Source organism: Zosterops lateralis, assembly GCF_965231275.1.
Source record: "Zosterops lateralis genome assembly, chromosome: Z".
Classification (NCBI taxonomy): domain Eukaryota; kingdom Metazoa; phylum Chordata; class Aves; order Passeriformes; family Zosteropidae; genus Zosterops; species Zosterops lateralis.
In genome coordinates this window covers 70,746,915-70,766,739 of record NC_139800.1, presented here as the reverse complement: position 1 = coordinate 70,766,739, position 19,825 = coordinate 70,746,915, and the positions used below count along the sequence as shown (strand labels likewise).

Genomic DNA, 19,825 nt, shown 5'->3' with positions numbered 1-19,825 from the left:
ATGCGGAGGCTGGGGGAAGCCTGTGGTTCTGGTAGTATTGGAGGTTCAGCAGGAATTAAAGGGCCCAGGAGCAGGTCTATATTGATACCACCAAAACCACTGGATGCAGGTGCAGAGAGTGACACCTGCTCTTAGGACACCTATCCTGAGGAGGCAGGTAGTGAAAGAGAATGAGGGGCTAAGGACTTGCTTATAGCAGAGCAAAGAAGAGATGCACATACAAGATGAAGCAGCCAGGGTGCTGTATTTGCTGCAGTGTGCAATCCATTCCATTGTCATGGATATTGATGACTTAGCATTTCTTGGCTTTTCTTTCCCTGTTCCTGTTTTGTTTGTACTGTCACATATGCAAACAGAGTGATGCAATATTTTTATTGTATGTCAGTTCTCATGACTGAGGTGACAGGAGAAAAATAAGAACTAGGGGAAGCAGAAGAAGAAGATCAAATTTGAAACTGGCACTAATCTCCAAATCAGAAAACTATTTCCTTTGTGAGAATTTTTAGATTTCATATTATTAATGTTGATTGTGCTTAGCAGATTAGGGAATACAGTGTTTCAATATGTACTTTTTTTTTTAATGGTGTGTAAATGAACATGTGTGTTTACATACCTAGAGAAATTAACTCTTGTGCATTTATGAAATGTGATGTTTTGAGCACTAGAAGCAGCAATTGTACATAGATCAGCCAAATCTGGAACTGCTTTCTGTGATGAACTGAGTTTTAACAGAGTGCATAAGCCCTACAAGGTTGTGAATGGGGTGACTGCATCTTTGTGTAATCTGTCTTTGTCTTTGGGGTATTTTCAAAAAGCAGTGTATAAATTAGTGGCCCTCAGATGAGCAGAAAATAACAGGTTTTTTGTAAAAACCAGCTTCCTCTATGCAAAAATGCTGTATGTATGTATGCGTGATATGTAGTCTTACACCCAATTTGCTGGAAATAAGTTTTCCATTTTAAAGAGATAATCAGATAATTTTTGAAAATTAGAATAATGGTATTTTAGAGGTGAGAGCTGTGCATCAGCAGTGGAGGACTATTAAACAAGACATAATGTTCTGATGGTCTACTTAGAAGGAAGGCAGCAAACAGCGCAAGACATGACTGCATACTTATATGTTTCTGTCAGGTTTTAGTGTTCAAATGGCTGTTTAATCATATTCTGACCAAGTTAGATTGCATGAAAAAATTGTTCCCTTTATTTTCAGCCATAGTCTCTCAGGCAGTTTGCATGTTCCAGTTGCATTTGAGTTTATATGAATTTGTTTGAACACATGCTCATGCTGGTTTTAAGTGTCCGCAAAATATTACAAGCTAACTTTCTGTATACAGTTGACCTGAAATAGGTGCATGTCTCATTAAAACTCTTACAGAATGTGATTTCAGTAACATCACACTCTTAGAAGTAACATTAAGGTCTCGGCTACAGGAATTTCAGAATTAGTCTTTGTGGGCTGAGTCACTTCAATTGTAACTGTTTGGGTTGTTCGTGTAGACTGTGTTGGCTTTAAAAATCAAATGCCTAATAGTTCCACCAACTATCTGTGTGATAGTTCTCTGAGGCCTTTATAGGAGTCACGAGACAAAATTACACAGGGAAGAGCACACAGACCCCTAAGAAGACCAAGGTTGGCACTAATCAGGAGCTTAAATCCACAGAAATGTTTGCAACAGTCTTGCTGGATTCATGGGTGAAAAATCATGTTTTCCAGTCTATCAAAATCTAGAGCATCCTTGTCTAACAAAATCTGGATTGTGGCCTTGTAGCCAGACAAATGCTACTGCTTTTTCTAGTAGATTCTAGAACACAGGTTCTGAAATAATTTTGCAAGGACAAGGGTTTGTCAGATCTCAGCTGTCAGGGCTTGCCTGGAGCTTTGTAATGCTTTTTCAACTCTTACAGTGGTTGTCTGAAAGAGTGACAGGTGTTACCTAACCAGTTTTAGCTTTAGCTTGCTTTGATACAGTTGTATCATTGTCTATTTTTATAAGAATCTTCATCAGTTTCTCTGCCTAATGGATAGAACTAACAAGTCTCTATTCTTTTAAAATTTTTTATTCTCTTCAAAAATGAACTGTCTGAATGACAGCATGGTGAAGAACAGACATGGGACAACAGCAGAAAAACTGTGAACACAAGGCGTTACCAGAGCCAGTCAAGCTATAACCAGCCACCCACCCAGTACAGGGTGTTTGTAAGGCTAAGGAGGAATAAGCTCTCACCATCAGCCCTGCCAAGGTACCTTTCTCTTGGAGAAAAGCTGTGGCCAGGTTTGTCATAACCCTCTCTCCTATTCCAAACAAAGCAGGATTCATGGAGGAGTCTGCAGATAGCATAACAGTACAGACAAGAGGGAGGTATTACACGGTCTGTAAATTCAGAAACATTTTTGTTATAGTTGGCTGTATTTTTTTTTATAGTAATAAATAGATTTGGACTAATAAGAAGTTGGTTTGTTGGAGTTTTTTTAGACTGTTGTAGTCTAACAATATATTCTTATATTCTTGACTTTCCATCCAGGTGATGTTTATGAGGCCCACATAAACTGCATGAGCTGTACTACAGTACTGTTGTTAAAAGTGGGCACATTTGGTCTATGGGGGTTATACTTGGCTTCCCTGGCTGCATAATAGACGCAGAGATTTAAAAAAAAAAAAAAAAAAAAAAAAAAAAAAAAAAAAAAAGAGGAATGCAAGAAAAATTATTTTTCATTTCTATTAAGGAGAGCTTCTGCCAAGGTGTTTTGTATGAGGCAAAAGAGCAGGTATGCTAGAAACCCTTGGTTTGTCTTGGCAAGGGATGAAGGTGGAGTTCTGTAAACCAAGTGAACCAACAAAAGATCCACATAAGATTGAGCTTGCTGCCAGGTTTGCAGGAGTGTGAGTCTATGCAGTCATTGTGTGTCCCTGACAGCTCCGCTGCCAAAATGAATACCAGAATGGCCCTGCCCCTGGACCTCACTGCAAAAGGCTACACTGTGGTGAGGCAGTTGTTTGTTTACTCTCATAATATTACAGCTTGCAGTCAATACTCACACAGTTTGCTGAGCCCTGAGGGGACAAAATGAATGGATTTTTTCTTTCTATCTGGAGTCCACTGGCTTGTGTCTGTTACATGACTAGTTTTTGAAGCAGCTCACCATGATTTTGAGAGGAATTTTTCAATGCAGAATTCATCCCCTGGGGAAAAAACACCTTGGAAATAAATAGAAACATGTCGATCACCTGATTTTCATCCCCTTACCCTGTCTAGCACTGCTGTGCTCTGTTCCTTCCAGTGCCCATCTCAATATTTCTGCCTGTTGGTCTTTATACTATGAGCTGTGTGAACATCCTCCAGAAGTGTTGGCTTCCTAAGTTGTCACAGAAGGGTAGTGGGAGGAGAGGGGTTTGAAAATTTACTCACAGATGTCCATCTGAGGCCTGAGAGTAGCTGGCACTTTGCAGAACCTCCATCCTTACATTTAAATGTGTGGATCAGCAGCTTGCTTGGACTTAGGCTCAGCAGATATGGCACACAAGAGCACTGTGCAGAATATATTTTTGAAATACGTTTTTAATATTGGGATTTCCAAAATAAGTTCTGTGCAGAGCTGTGAAGCTCCATTATAAATAGAAATATTTCTTATTCTTGCTAACATGTAAGCAGCCAACTGGGTTTTTTTAATAGCTGAAGAGGTTTCAGTAGGACAGTTGGTTTTGTAAAGAAAAAGCAAAACCAGTTTTCTGGAGTAAAGTGTAAGTTTTCTGAATGAGAAAAATGTCTTTGAGTATTTTTTCTTATAATACAGCATTTTAATAATTTTAAAATTATATATCTTCTGCAAAACCCCAGTGTTTTTGGGAAGGTATGGGTGGAGTGTTTCCCAGAGTCTATTGTATTGATAGACAAAAAATTTCAGTCTTGTGGTTTTGCAGCACAGGGAAAAGCTAAGGTCTGTTCTCCTCTCTACCCTCTGTCCCATAGGAGTTCTTCTGTAGCTCATCCAATTTTCCTCTCATCTGCACCGTTACATTTTTACCCTCTGTATTCTTGAAGTTTTCTTTTGCTTTCGTCTTTCCCTTCAATGTCTCCCTCTTTTTTTTTTACCAGTTAAGAGCCTGAGGTGGGGGCTGCTGGTTTTCTCCTGTTGAAATTGTTCAGTTTCCTCAATGCCTGTTGGTGCTTTGCATGGGGAGTCACCAAGTGGAATGGAACTGGTTTCAGAGAGTGAAATTTGGTCACAAGCCCTTTATGGTAGTATCCCAAATACCAGGGAGATCACTGGTTTCCAGCCAGAGTCTTGCAAGACTGTCAGGCACATCAGAAATGGTGTTATTTTTTTGTGAGATCTGTTACAGTTCTGGATCACAACTGTGTTACTTTTGGAACAGTAGCCTGCTATATTTTCATTAAACTAATAATATAACTAATGTCTTTAATTCAGAATCCTTTATGTATAGGAAGAGTTACTTTAATGCTGACCATATCTGCCATTTTATTGCTGGAAATACCCTTCATTATCATGTACCACTAATCCTTTGCAAGAAAGAGAGGAGCGTCAGCTATAGCAGGTAAAACCTTTTATTCATATGATCTTGCTGATCTGGCACCACATTTAAGTGAGTTTCATCCAAACCAAAACAAAGTAAATGATACAGTGGAAGTTTTCAGAAGGAATTCAGTGTCTCACCAAACATAGCAGACCAACATGATGACACTTTCAGACCCGCTGGACAACAAGAGGGTTTGAGAGGGTTCAAAATAGGGCTTGTGGCCATTTTGTCTGTCTTTCTGGATATCAGCATGCATATACCTGCTATTCACACAGATATGTTTGGGTTCATCTATGAAATTCTGGCCAAGTATAAATGAAAATTCTGCTGACAGAAGCTGTGGCACTGAGATTTCCCCTTCCTCCCCACAGTGAGAAGTTGTTACAAGGCCTCTGCCGTGCTGACATAAAACTTGAACTTTCTTGGAGATACAAGTGGTACAGAACCCTTATCAGTCTGCCTATCCATAGATTTTGTACCGTTGCTTACCACTCAGTCATGAGGTATTTTCTACATGAAGCTGGTAGCAAGGCAAAACAAGCCTAACAGGATTCTTGATACCTGAGGCATCACTTTTTTCCAGGTATCAAACTCTGCTTTGACACCAGGGATTCAGCAACACATTTTTAAGAGAATGAAATTAGGAATCAAAATAGTTATTAATGTAGCTTTCTTCATAACCAGTAGATTTTGTACTAAGAGTTATAATTTCAGATATGCTGTGAGCTATAGTACTTAAATATCACAATTTACCATAAAATGGTTTTCTGTGCTGCACGCTGAATGTGAAAATGTGACTTCTGCTAGCAGAGAAGGGTCAGAATTCTCATCAGGGAAAGTGTTTTTCTGCCTTAAATGCTGCAAAAATGTTTTTATGTAATGGTGAACATGTGTGAGTTTATTTTGCATATTGTTTTTGTTCCTTTCCTTGCTATCATCAGTGACATGTAATTAGTTTCTTGCCCAGGAGTCTGCGGAGACACCTGTGAAAAACACTTTCACTGACAGGACAATTTATTTGAATGGTACCTATTGAAGGGTATAGTTCTCCTGGCAGAAACCAGGAGAGTTCATAATCAAGTGTATCCTGGGGTGAGATCTAGATTGAGTAAATAGAGCTTCTGCTTTACCAGTTTAGCTCCTCTTTTCAGTGTTCTGGCAAAGTGGAACACTGCCCTGCTTACAGAGGAGTGGTCTTGGAGACAACCACCATCCAGGGCTTGAAACTTAGCACACAACATTTGTTTATCATCAGCCACTGGACAACTGCACATTCAACAGCTAAAGATGAAGCGTTACTCAGACACTCAGGTTTGGCAGAACAGTTTCTCCAGTCTGACACCAGACTAGTGTGTGTGACATCATGATCCGGTTCATGTAGCACCATAGTAGTTCATGGCCCAGTGGCCATGGTGTTGATGGCTGTCTGCCCCTCAGTTCACAGCAAATGGGTAAAGGCTTCTCTGATGATATAAGCAAGTGTCTTCCCTCTTTCCCAAGCCCCACTGTGGGTAGGACACACTTCTTCAAGGGCAACATGATCCAAATGATAACTTTCTCATTTGTAGGCAAAAATTAATGTGATGTGGGCCACTGAGGTAGCAAACTGAGTGCCAGTTGTCTGGTACCTTCTGATTGTTGCAGCCACGATGTTTTTTTCTTAGTTTTACTGTTTTTAGGCAAGTGGTCTGCATTGTGTTTGGGGTACAAGGCAGACAAGTACATCTTATGCCACAAAGCCATTTGTGCTTTTTATCATGTGGTATGGCTTTTGGAGTGATTCATGCCACCACTGTGGTTTCCATTACTTTGAAAACAATAAAGAAGTCTGTACTTGGAATATACTGACTGCCTTTTGCCATAAAATCTTACCTTTTATTCCTTCAGCCCTTTTTGATGGATCGGTTTGTTTATGTGGAAGAGAGCTCTGGGGAAGACATTTTAACCTTCTATTGTCATGTTGCAGCCTGTTCAGAATTACAGGCATGTTCATGCAGAGATTGCATGGGGATAATGTGGTGCCTTTGGACGTGTCAGGTGAAGTTACAAAGAGGGAATGTGAGGCTGTCACATCTCAGAACATGTTTGATCAGCCCTTGCTTTGTAAGGTTGCAGTGTGTGTTCTGCTGGTTCCAGCAGCAAGCAGTCAGGGAAACCTGTATTCCTAACAGGTACAGTGAGGACTGTGTGGGGTTTTTGCAGCAATTAACAAGCACATTTGAAGTGCAGAGATTATGTTGTCAAGTGGACAGAGCACTTGAGAGGAATCTGGGAAAAATGTGTGTTTCTTCAGCCTATACATTGAGTCATTGTGTGATGTTTGGCAAATTGCTTCAGCTGTTTCCCCCCACAGGAAACAGAGGACCCTGCTTTACAGTGAGATCTGTAAGAGATAGTATAATATATAGTGATTATAAAGATACAGTTCTTTGCCAAAGCTTGGATAATCATCGTTAGCAGCAGCATTAATTTTAATTTGTTTCCTTAATTAAATGGGGGTTTGACATACGCAATTTGCGTTTCAGTTGGGCAGACTGATCATTGATGGAATGGCGCAGAGGTTTTGGGGATTTTTTTTTTACTTGTAAACACAGTTCTTATTTTAACAAGAGCAAAGATCTTTGTAGTTTGAAATCAATTACCAACAGAGGTTTGCAAATTGCTAACATAAAAGGTTCAAGTAAGGAAATACTGATGTTTCAAGTATCTTTTACATTTTTACAGAAATGGTGTTCCTCCTAATATAATATTTGCACCTTGTTTTGGAACAGTGTTAGCTGCTGCTGAAAAGATCATGAAACTAAGGGACACAAATCCATTTTTTTGTGTTTGCATCTCATCCTGGTAGCAGATGACTAGTGGTTACCCTTCTCACCTGTGGTCAGAGAAGATTTGGGATTCTGCTGTGAGGTGGTATCCCACATGTGCCAGTGGCTTCACTGCTGCTGTGGTTTGTGCAGCAGCTCCTGGATTTGAGACTGGTGGTCTCTGAGCTACTGCAAAACAAACAGGCATTATTCTGATTAACTGAAGCATAGCTGAAAACTATGAGCAGGGCCTGTTAGCATGTCTGGATTGTTGAGTATTTTCCACTGATGCCCAGATATCAGCTGGCAATATGTGAAATACATTGTTCATCTTCTCTTCCTACCTATGTAGGACATGGCTTAAAAACCATAGGTGTGACCACTGTCTCCAGAGGAACAGACCAAAAATTAACTGGTTTAATGACTGATCACACAGAACAAGGCTTGAATGTACTGTGTCTGCTGCCAGAACTTACACTACAAAGGCCCAGCAAATGCTGGTTTGTCCTAGATATTTCCTTCTTGCTGTCTGCCTCATGCCACATCAAAGGCTTTAGAACATACCTGAATAGGGCATTCTAAAAGCCATTTCCCTGGATGGATCCCTGTGGCAAAAAAATCTCTTCAGCTTGAATTCTCTTTTTCCATGCTGTCCTTTTCATTCAGTTTTCAGTTCACTTACTTACATTCTCTGTTTCCACTTGTTCTCCCAGGAAATGCCAGGCAATAACCTCCTATGCTGTAGATATGGGGCTTTGTGAAAATGCACAGGTGAGGTAAATTGAGAAAGATGAGAACTAATTTTAATTAATTCACAAATATTGCATTATACAATTGTATGTATTGTTTTAAGAGTGGAAGCATCTCATAACACCAGAGCTCCAAATAGTTAATACTCCTTCTACAGTGGTCCCTAATTACTTAGAATAGGTTTGATCTGTTCTGTTCTCGTGCTGTGATAACATATCAGGCCTGAAAAGGTCACAGTTACTGGGATCTAAAAAGACTGTTACAGTTTTGCTCACATGGGTTCCTTAGCAATTCAGTCAAATTGATAAAAATAGTAATAATAAAAGGAGAAGGCTGATGCTGATATTATAGCATTTATTTGCCATTGCTTTGGCCAGAGGCCTTGCACTACAAAAATTCGTTCAATGTGAAGAGATCTTTCTGGATTAGAGAACAGGACTTTAAGTAAAACTTATTTTACATCTTATTATGATTCTTTGAGCAAAACTGGGTTATCTCTGGCTGCTGTGCAGGCTGAAGCAGCTGGGGTTTGCTGTAATCTGTGTTTTGCTGTCAGTATCCCTAGACTCCTTTCCAGCTGAAGAGAAACAAGAGATGGTGCTCCCCACAAGACTACACCTTTGCTTCCCTTTACTCTTTTGTCAATAACCTGATGAAGAGACCAGCTGTGATAAGCACTGGCTAGCTGAGAGTTTTCCCACAATCTGGGAATTAGCTGGTCACGCAACCATTTGGTCTTTTACTACTTAAGCCTGACATAAGTGTGTCATCACATAGGAGAGAAGCTGGCATGTAAAATTCTTTCCCATAGGCAGTGCAGTTTTGAGAATATTTATATTTTTAGAATGGGGTACAGTATAAGTTGGGACTGTCTGAGGCATGTCACAGGTGACATTCCTGACTATTCTGTTTGCCCTAAACTGTGTTTCTTAATGGTTGGCAGTTCAGAAGCTATTCTTGACACAGAATGTGGCCTCACTGGAGTCACAGTAGCTCTGATGTGCCTAAATCCATCATATACGTTGTGTATTTTACAACTCTGGGTCAAACTGTGAAAAGCTGAGATAAGGAATACATTAAGAAGTTCATAGGTGGTGAGACAAGAGCTGTGTCATGGTGCAGGTGGCAAGCTCTGGCAGCTGATCCAGTTCCTCCATCATAACCTCAGATGAACTCGCTTGTGCTGATCATGGTATTTCTCCAAGTAACCCTGCTGAGGGCTGGTGAGAAAGCAGTGACCCCTTTGTGAACCTCATAGGCTGCATATGCCAAGGCCTGAGTTGCCACCCAGATGGCAATTATGTCAAAGAGTCACAGGAAGATGCTGTGCAAAGAAAGGTGCTCTCCAGAATATATTAGCTTCCACTCCTTTCTCCTCCCTGGCCCCCTGGGACATGGAGGTGCTTGTCATCAGGGCAGAGCTTCTTTGTGAGTGTTGGAAGTGAGCTTGGACCCACCTAAGTCTGTGCTCTTGCTTGATGTGCTCAAGTTGAAATTAGTACCAGAGGATTTTGATTCTCTCCTGTGTCATGCTTTGTGCAATCCTGCACCTGGCAGCTCTGGGCTACACACTGCTTTTCCAGCTCCACCTTCCCTTCTACTCTGTATCTGTAAATGGTAAAGGCATTTGAACCAAACTTACCTTTTTGATGTGTTGTCTCATGCATGCAGGGAAAGACATACACTGTCAGTAAAATTTCTTTGTGTTAATCCTCTTTTCTCTGCTTTTTCTACTTTTCGTTCAAAAAAAGTGTCTTAGCACAGTGTTATAAGGTTATGTTAATTAGAATAGCAAGTAGCCCAAAGTAATGCTAAGTGTGCAGAGTTTGTTGTGTTGAATGTATGAATTTCCATCAGAACAGAAAGGCTCTGCAGAAAGGGCCCAGGTCTTCGCTGTGGTTTTGTTGCATTTGCTCATTACAGGTTGTGAGGTTCTGTGCATAACATATGCTGTCATCTTGAGCAGATTCATACAGATAAACATTATTATGATCGTGTGTAAAGTCAGTGTACTGTAAGCATGTCTCTTAAAATGCAAGTTCACAGGTAAATTACCAAAATCTCCTGGCTTAAAACACACTGTAGGCAGGTCAGTGGGCTAAAATGTGGTTTTACAATTCTGAGGAAGAATCTTTTGCTTGGGAAAAGTATTGTATTCCTGATCATCCTTAAATCTATATATGATGTATCTTGTAACCTATGTGTGTCCCTTCTTTTGTGTTGCAAAGGGAAAACTTTCTCCGGGTATTTTGTACACAGTTAGACCTTGATATTCTTTGTAGTCTGTGTCCTTGGTCTGTTAGGTCAGTGCTCTGTGTTATGAGCCTCATTTTGGAGTTTGCAAAAACATGAAATATACTGAAATACCTCTGTCTTTTCTTTTTCAGGATATAAAGTTTTGAACAGTGCCTCCCCAAGAAGTGTGATGAGAAATGGCTTTAGGAAACAATACCCAGAAAAGTTATTCCATCATCCCCTGCTTCATCTTTGTTGAGGTGAGTGCAGCGTTCAGCTGCCAAACCTACACAGAAGGCAGCTCTTCTCGGCAGGAATTAAGTCATTTGTTAGCCATTTTATTTTTAGCAAAGAATGCTGTCTTAGTTGATCACATAGATATCCATCTTCATATTTAGTGCCATCAGATCCCCCTGAAAAAAGTCCTGCATGAGTTATCCAGATCTCAGGTAGAAGCATGCAAGAACAGTAGAGACACTGGGTATCCAAGACTTCTCTGTCTGGTTTTCTGGCTGGTCCTGTGGTACTTGGCGGAGAATGGGCAACAGCTGCAGGTGTAGGTCAGCAGCAAGTGATTGCTCATCTTCCCAATCTTTCCTCAGACCTCTCTTCATCTTTGTGCTGTGCAGGGACTAAAACTCATTTCAAGGAAGTTTCTGATCTCACAGTCTGATGGTTCATGGGCTTGGGAAACAACATTAGGCTCTGATTTCAGTTCAGGTGGAACATAAAATGTAGATGAGGCATGCCTGACCTTTAAATGTGATGAAGAAGCTTGGCTAGCACAAGGGCTGAGAATTGTCTGGCAGTGAATTTACAGTTAATGTTCCATGTCTTTGTTAAAGGCAGTTGGTGTGGTGGGTTTTTAAATTACTGTTTTATTATTTCAATCCATACAGATGGCAGTTTGTGGTTCTTCTTTTACTTAGCTAACACTGATAGACTTGCCAACATTCATTATTCAACTCCATGATTGTTTAGCTGGTGCCTATAAGGCTGGGACAGTTTTCCAGGCAAGGGAGGCAGCTGTGTCTTTCCAGGATGAAAACTTCCATCATATTTAGATGGTAAAAAGGAGGTAACTGCCCGTAAATAAGCACCTTCAGAGCCACCTGTCTGATGTAGCTTGGATGGAATGCTCACTCTTTGGCCCAAGTTCTGAGACAAGTTGAGCTGTTCATAAGAAAAGTGCTATGAACTGTCAAAGGATTAATTGCTGTTCTGATGGAGACAATGGGTCACTGCTCTGTTCTAACAGCTAGAGAAAGGAAGGGTAAAAATGAGTGAAAAACAGAAATTAGATTAGAAAAACACGTAATAAAACAATCAGAAATGAGATTTCTTGAATTTATTGCTAAACCAGCAGCTCTGAAAAATTTTAGTCCTCTAAAGAAATGAATGATGGACCTGGTAAACATAAATTGTTAGTAACAATGATAGTAACATAAATTGTTCCTCCTGTAGACAAGACTGCCATGAGGTTTTTTTTTTGCTCCATAAATGTACATTTCTTGTCCTTTCACATAGTTTTTTTGGTGATTAAAACACAATATTAAATTTTAAAATAGTGAAAACCAGGGAGGTAGTGTCTGAAAAGTTGTTCTCTCTGCTACGTTTTATAAAAATGTTCTTCCCCTCTTTGTCCACAGTATAGATTTTTAATGTAGCATTACTGGGACTACAAATTCATAGACTTGTTTCAAGCACTGTAGCATTAAACCACAGGAAATCTAATTTCCTGCTGGGAGTGCAGAGATGATTGATAGTAGCCATTCCATCTGAAAAGTCCCTGTAAATCTTAAGGCACACTGGAGGTGGTGTTCTTTTCCCACTGCTGTGTTTTTGAGACTAAAGTAAGTGCTTTTTTTTCAGAGGAGCTGCCCCAGACACCAAGCCCTGTGCTGGATTATCTGGGTTAGGACAGACCCTATTTTTGTTCCTTTGAAGCAACCATGAAAATTGATTAGTAGCGTGGCACCTTGCTGCTGCTGTGAAAAGCAGGACAGCTAAAAATAATGTTGCCTGCTTTCCTGACAATGTTTTGCAGTGGGAAAACAATCCAGCAGCAGCCATGCTAGCTGACCATGATAGGAAAAGAGATAGTCAGTCAAAATTATCATGGACCTGTTCCCCAGAGTGTTCTGCTTCCCCCACCAGAATCTTGTTCTCTGATTAAATGTTTTGAGATATTTGCTCATAAGAAAATAATGCTGAGCCATGATTGTCATGTCTTATGCCCTGCCAGTAGCTATTTGCTAAATGCCTGCTCTGCAGTGTGCCTTCATGAAACTGTGGTGGCAGTGGTAGAAATGAGGTGTCACAAGGAGTTTGGACACTTTAAATACCATTGTGCTTCAGTCTGTACAAATATGACACAGTTCCAGCCATTATTCTAATTTCCATTTTTTTCCCACTGAACTAATTTGTAGTAGTTAGTTATTATGGAACCTGACATGAAGATGAATGGCCTATTATAAAAACTTAAGCCCTGTGCCTGACTCTACAAGTTCCTTTTTATATTCAAAATACAAAAGTTTTAATAATAAAGAGATAACATGTGATGTCTAATCAGAAATGACATAAATGTTTATTCAACATTTTCATTCCCTAATTAGAAATACCATGTCACATTATGAGTGGATTTAAAGGATAAAGAGGGAATCATTAAACTAATTTTGATCCACTTATCAAATCTGAGTTCCTCCCCCAAATATTGCAGGCAGCTTTCTGGATGACTCTTTATTTATATTATAAGAGGTGTCATTACAATCGGGCATTTGTCACCAAATGTCTGTGAAGATTTGGTGCAGTACATTTTGTTAAACATGTAAAGAATTAACTAGGATGTGCAGGAGACTAAGGCTCTCCTTTTCCCTGCCCTCCTTTGCAGACAGCATCCTGAAAGGAGCCTTCAGGAGGCTGTTTCCCCACCGTGGTTTGCATCAGACAGATGTTAAATAATAGTGCAAAGATGCCCTACTCCATAGCTTCCAGAGCCCTTTGGAGTCAGTGATGGACCCAGACCATGCAGCAAAGCTGCAGAGCTGCTCTTGATATGCTCTGGATCTATCCCAGCTAATACCAGTAGTGCACAGCAGCTGTGTGAGGATTTGTTGATGGCCAGAACTGATTGCTAAAGTGGCACTGATGGCAGGTAAGCCTGAGAGAAAGTAGGAGAAGCAGCGTCTGGGATGACAGGAGGAAAATTCTCACGTTCTTCCCTTTTCACTTATGGTAGCCTTTGTTTGCCAAAGCTCTTTTGGGACATCTCCTCCCTCGTTCACCTTCCGGGGCAGAGCAGTGTCAAAAACATCTGTAACAACATTTCAGCACAGTTGTGCCATTATTTTGCTATCCCACTTTACAAGGTTTGATCCAGGGAGTGCTGTGTTACATCCTTCCATGGACCATCTATGTCTGTGCTGGCTGAAGGTGGAGAAAGGTACAGTCACACCTGGCAGACATGTTTTGTATGTGAAAGTACATGCAGTTTTCTGCAGATGAAGAATAAATTGTCAGAACAACTAGCTCCCTGAGGTCTGGGCAGTGCCAGGGATAGAAGTGGGAAAAGTGCAATGCCTGGCAAATCCCAGTCCTCTTCCTGTGGGGCTGGTGAGCTACCCTGAGGTCTTCATCCAGCACTGCTTTCCATGCCCTATGCTCTTTCCCTCCCTTTGTTCATCTCATTTTGGTGGTCAGCTTTCTAGGAGAAAACTCAGGCTAGGGGGGTGTAAGAGGGAGTCCAGGATGGACTCTTTGAATTTGGTAGGTCAAAGTGTTGTCCTTGCTTTTGCAGCCTATTTGATGCTTATTATTAGTGACAGGCAGTGCAGGGCAGTGTGATAATTGCATTTAGCAAATAGATGTTGGAAGGAAAGTTTCATACTGTGAGTAAATAGCATCCCCACAACTACACATGACTTCAGGGGGAAGGCATGAGAGCCATTGTGTCTGTCTGAATGGTGGTTTTTGAAGTATCCTTTTCTTCCTGCAAAGAAAACCCTCTTCTCGACAAGAGTCAGGACTGTAATGGCTCTCTAGGCAACAAAAGGAGAAATTCGGTCTGGAATTTCTGCTGATGAGGCATTTTTAACTTCATTTTTTCTCCTCCTCACACTGGAAGTCTCAGGCCTGATGGCTTGAGTTGTTTCAGGGAGTTATCTAAGGATTTATTTTCAAGTGCAGTTACTTCTGAAGGAATTGGGCACATCTGAGGTGTGTATTTGCACATAAAAACAGTAAAAATTTCTGGAACCAGATTTCATGAATTTGTCTTAAATTGATCAAAGAGTTACTGAGTACCAAAAGACCTCGATATATGACTGATGTATATTCTTCATTGTGCTTCATTGTGGATTATTGTAATCCTGACTTTGAGGATTAATTAGGTAATAGGGACAGATTCAAATACATAACACCATTAAAACTTAAAACATTGCACATCCTTAAATTCTGTAATCTGAAGATCCCACTTTTTTACACTAAATCCATTTTTCTGCCCTCAGGAAAGCTTTTGCAGGTAGAGTGGAAACTATTTCTTCTTTACAACCTGATAATAGGACATTGCAAAGGGCTGAGGATTTTATATGGAAAATGTCTTCTTCCCTTCCCCCAAATGAATAAAATAAAAATTCTGAAAAATAAAAAGCTCTAGTCTTACATTTATTTTGGTACAAACTTGTATTTGAACTGTAGTTATGCTGTAGCTTCACAGGATTTCTGTTTCTACAGTGGGGTACATTTTCCTTTGTTTTTTTGCTATTTTATGTTTGGACAGATTGAATAATCTTCAAATATCACTTCAAATGTAATTTAAAAAAAAAATTCAACTTACAGAAGCACTGAAGGAAAGCATTTCTTTTTCTTTCCCACATACATTTTCCTGTCAGTATTTCATGTAGTCAAGCCAACAGCTGAACTACGGAGTAGCAGGAGAATTTCTGCAATACTGGAATCATTTGTGTAAGTGAGACAGGTGCCTCTTGAACTTCTGTTTGTCATCAGCATCACAGCAGGGCTTGGGGAGCTCTGAAAAACTCAGTGAATTTAGAACATTTGTGACATATGTGGCACTTTTTTATTACAATTTCTTGGTTAGGTGTTCTGAAAATTAAAAAGGTTTTGTACATTTGGGTGTACTAGCTGGTGCCCTCTAATTTTCTAGTATTTGAGGAGTGTCAAATGACTTCTTACGTCTGCTGTAGTCCTCAAAGTTATATTTTAAGAGACATTGAATGCATTGGAAGTGACTTTTTATTTGTTTATTTTTTAAAAGAGTCACTTTTCTCATAATAAAAGCTTGCTGGTTGCATTAGAGCTTTAATGATATCATTAAAATTGCCTAAAGGACATAGAGACATAAGATTGCAATTTTGGATATTCAAAATACAGTGTTGTTGTCAAGGTAATGTCCAGTTCTCCTAGAAAGTACAAAATAAATCCCGTCAGAATTTAACATAACCTTTAACTGGAAACGCATCCCAAGAGTAACTAACTTCCAAACAGCTGCAGCCCTCAGTGACTCTGTTCCTTCCTTTTCCATCTATGCCATGTTTGGATGTGCTGTGCTGCTGCACTGGGATGCTGTGAGGACAAAGTGCCCCGAGGGACGTGTCATGTGCTGGTGTTGTATAAACTGCCTGTCATTACATCCCCATTTAGGCTGCAAGAATTGGTGCTGACAGATGCTGTGCAATTTTAGAGAGGCTCCTCTTGTAGCAGGGTGATCTTTCTGCATAATCCCTGTGCTTCACTCACTTCTGTTTTTTGGGATTCATTGTTTCTGATTTTATTCACTCAGCCTATGTATCTGTTTCCCCTTGTTGCTCTTTCTAAAAATCTCTTTTTATGTTCCCCATTCGCCAGTCATTCCTCAGCATTTGCTTTCTTTGTTCTCCACACACCTCCTTTGTTCCAGGTGACGGGATCACTCCGCATTGTAAAATTGGCATAAACTCAATGAATAGGTGTCTCCTCAAGACTGGATTAGTTTTGTTGCATTGCTAAGCAGCTCTTGTATTACCTGACTGTAAAAAACAAACAAACAAAAAAAAAAAACACCAACTTCTAAGTGCTTTAGTCTTAGTTAGAAAGCACAGAAAACGCTTGGCCCAAATAGGCACTGTGAAATAAATCTGATTATTATTTGATTCTCCTTAGTTTCTTGAGGACCTCTTAAAATTAACATTAAGGGATTGCCATAAGACATTAGGTGCTTTAATGAATTTTTCTTTAAAACATAAGTGAAAAAAGGCTTGTATTCCTGCTTGCAGACATGTAAAGCCTTTTTTTTAATCCTTCCTTTTATCCTGAAAACTTCCCATTGCAAATAATCTGTTTGGCAACCAGAATAATTGGTGCAGTTTCCACCAATGAATCTGGTAGACTTTTCCAGGAAAGAATTAAAGGTACCAAAAATTATTTGCCTTTATTAGTAATTTAAAAAAAAAAAAAAAAAAGGACTTGGTAGTAGAGAAAAATGCTGTGAACAAATTGCTTTACCTCTTTACATTGTGCCTCGAAGCTAGCCAACACTTGGAGAGATACTGTAATTTATAATATGTTGCTCTGTTTAATCTGAGAGAAGGAATTGTACAGGTTTTTTTAAATCCTCACCAGTTAAGGAGATTGGGTTTGTTCTGGTTCTGAAGTACAAAAGCATTTTTCTCATTTGTTAGTTAAAAAAAACCCATAGCTTTAGTAGATTTTTGCTAGAAAAACTACTGATGAGAAAGTTTGTGTAAATCTTTGAGAAAAGGAGTTGTGAACCACACACTGTTCATGCAGGTGTTCTGTGTGTGCAGAAGTCTGCAAACCATATTTGAAGCCTTTTTAGTTGGAAGGTATTTCCAGTAATGACTGAGCCACTTTAACTAGGCTTAAAATAGATAGCAATATGAAAATACACAGGACACAATATGTAACTGCCAATTTTTCTCACCTTTCTATTCAGAAACATACTTAGGTTGTTGCTGTAAAGCCCTTAGTATGTTAACTTTTGTTTGTTCACCTACTTGAAAAACTTGAGGGATTTTCATGTTTTCTTTCCCAAGCACACAACTTTGAGATATTTATTTGCTCAGATACATGAAAATTTGGAGACCAAGAAAGATGCAGTGCATTATCAAATTATTGACTGTTCTGTGATATAGATGCACCATTTCCTCTGATCTGCATCTGTGAATAAACTTTTTTTTTGTTTTAGTCTGTAGGAATATCCATGCACTTATTTATCATGGTAAGTTGCATAAGTTACATGACATTCTAAAAAGAGAGGAAAGGAATCACTAGGGACTCACAAATGCAGTCTTAAGTAATCCAAAGTACGACAGTCAAGGCTTTCCAGAACTGATCAGTAGGAAAGACATGAAAAATGCAGGAGCAAAAGAAGATGCTTAAAGCATCTTTTGAAATATCAAACCCATCTCAACTTTTTGACAGTGGCTTTGACATCAGGAGAATTTTTAAAAGTGGGATGGGTCTTTTGAAGCGTCATGCCCAGTTTCATTAGGACTTGATTTCTGGTTCCAGACCAGCCACCCCAGACATTGAAAAGGAGGGGTTTGTTTTAGCAGTGTTTCAAGGGTGAACATCAACATCAGCCTTATGGCAAAAATATATGTTTCAGTGATTTAGGTTTGAAAGAATTTTGGCATTTTCTTCTCTCTAGAAATTCCAACTGAGTTTTAATACCAGCTTTAGGAATTGGTCTGCCAAGCCTTGTGCATCCTATACAAACCTTCATCAACCCAGAACTTCTAAAATCTTCTGGCAACACTTGGATGCCTTTGTGTGGGTAACAAATAGTTTCTAAATTGTGAGATCTTCTCCATCTAAAGCACAAATGGATAATCCAGTTGCCAGCATAAGATTAAATAAATAAGTCTATTATGAATGCAGCAGAATGTGGCAACAACAACAAAAGCTTTCTGGAGAAATGATACTTTATGTTTCTGTATTTCTAACTCACTTGGCCAGTGCACCTCAGGTTTCATGACCTATTTTGTAACTCTTGGAGCATTCTGAAGGGACATCTGGTGGTTCTTCTCAGTCCATTCCCACATCCCAGCATTTTCACAATAAACAATTCTTCTCTGATATGTTTCCTAAATACTGGTGTATTTAATTTCATTTCAAATTCAGTGAAATTCTGTGAGGGGGTAGTGCAAGAACTTTGCAGATACCATTCCTAAAGTCAGATCATATGCTTTTTACACAGGTAGGCTTGCACCTGTCATTTTGTCATAACTGTGGCAACTGCTCAGTGGAGCTGTTGAAGAGACTAAATGAAAAGGGATCTATATGGATGTCTTTGCAGGAAATAAGTGAGATAGTAGGAATGCATTCTTTGAGAGCTATTGCATCTTGTTGTGCATGTGACACTAAATGGTCACTCAAGTCTTGACACATGTGAAATTACTACTTATGATGGTGTGTGTTTTGTACAATGATGACAGATTGATCCTCTGTTTTAGAGTTCATGAGTCTTCATGGATTATCTTTCAGCTCAATGCCATGCCTAAAATAATACTTCTAAAATAATACAGGCTAGGGTCAGATTTAGGATATCTGTATAAATTCACAATGATAATAAATTGTATTAGGTCTTCCTAGAATGCTCCAGGTTTAAGTTACAGAATCAGGAGTCAAGATGCATCTTTGACTTGAAGCAGAGTGACTTAATGGTCAAGATTTTTGTTGCAGATAGACTTTTGGAAATGGTTGTTAGGTGTGTGGTTGATCAATATTTTACTGAGAACATAGTCAGTTTTTAAAGAGTTGTTTCACAGTTCAAGAAACAAAGCGGGTGCTCATAATCGTGTGTAACTCCTACTTTTGAGTCATGTGTTTACAGCACCCATGGTGATTAAGATCTGCATCACACTACACATCCTGAGAGTCCCATGGATGGCTGTGACCTCTACCAGCAGAGATTCTGCTTGCTTGCAGAGGGTCAGTGCAAAGAGCCCAAAAGAGCCCATACTCCAAAACCTGCTGTGCACTTCTTTCTCTTACCATTTCCTTTATGACCTAAACACAGGAGATGAATGGAAGAAACCATGTAACCGTATGGGTTTAAAATGCATTTGAATAATTGGTTAATTTTCACAGTTCCTGGGTGTTATTAACTTTTTATGATTCTAGAGTAATTATTGATGAGGCCTATGAAAAATACCTGCATTAAAATTAAAGCAACTTGGAAATAAAGATGTAGTTATTGCTGGAATTGCTGTCAGTTTTCTCATGAGTTCAGTAAAGTGCAGTCTGTAACTTAAAGGATAACTACACTTGGTCTTATAATGGCCAAATTATTCCTGTGTTTCTTTCTCCCACCTCTTAAATGCTGCATGTCTATCCCCAAAATCAATAATCTATTGTTTATTGCAACTTCTGGAGTTTAGATTTGCATACCTGGCAGGAGCTCTAATAATAATACTAATCCTCTATCAATACTTGTTACATACTTTACTAAAGCACAGAAATTTAATGTGTGAT

The 19,825-nt window shown here is 39.4% G+C and overlaps 1 protein-coding gene across 3 annotated transcripts in view; it reads left to right on the top strand.

Annotated features, from left to right (window-relative positions):
* Window positions 1-19,825, top strand: part of PLPPR1 (phospholipid phosphatase related 1) — a 126,810-nt gene that overhangs the window by 50,284 nt on the left and 56,701 nt on the right. For all 3 annotated transcript variants that reach the window (XM_083884591.1, XM_083884589.1, XM_083884590.1), the window contains one exon: window positions 10,483-10,590. In XM_083884591.1, the coding sequence (XP_083740717.1) occupies window positions 10,528-10,590 (63 nt within the window). In that variant the 5' untranslated portion in view covers window positions 10,483-10,527. The remainder of the gene's footprint in view (window positions 1-10,482; window positions 10,591-19,825) is intronic.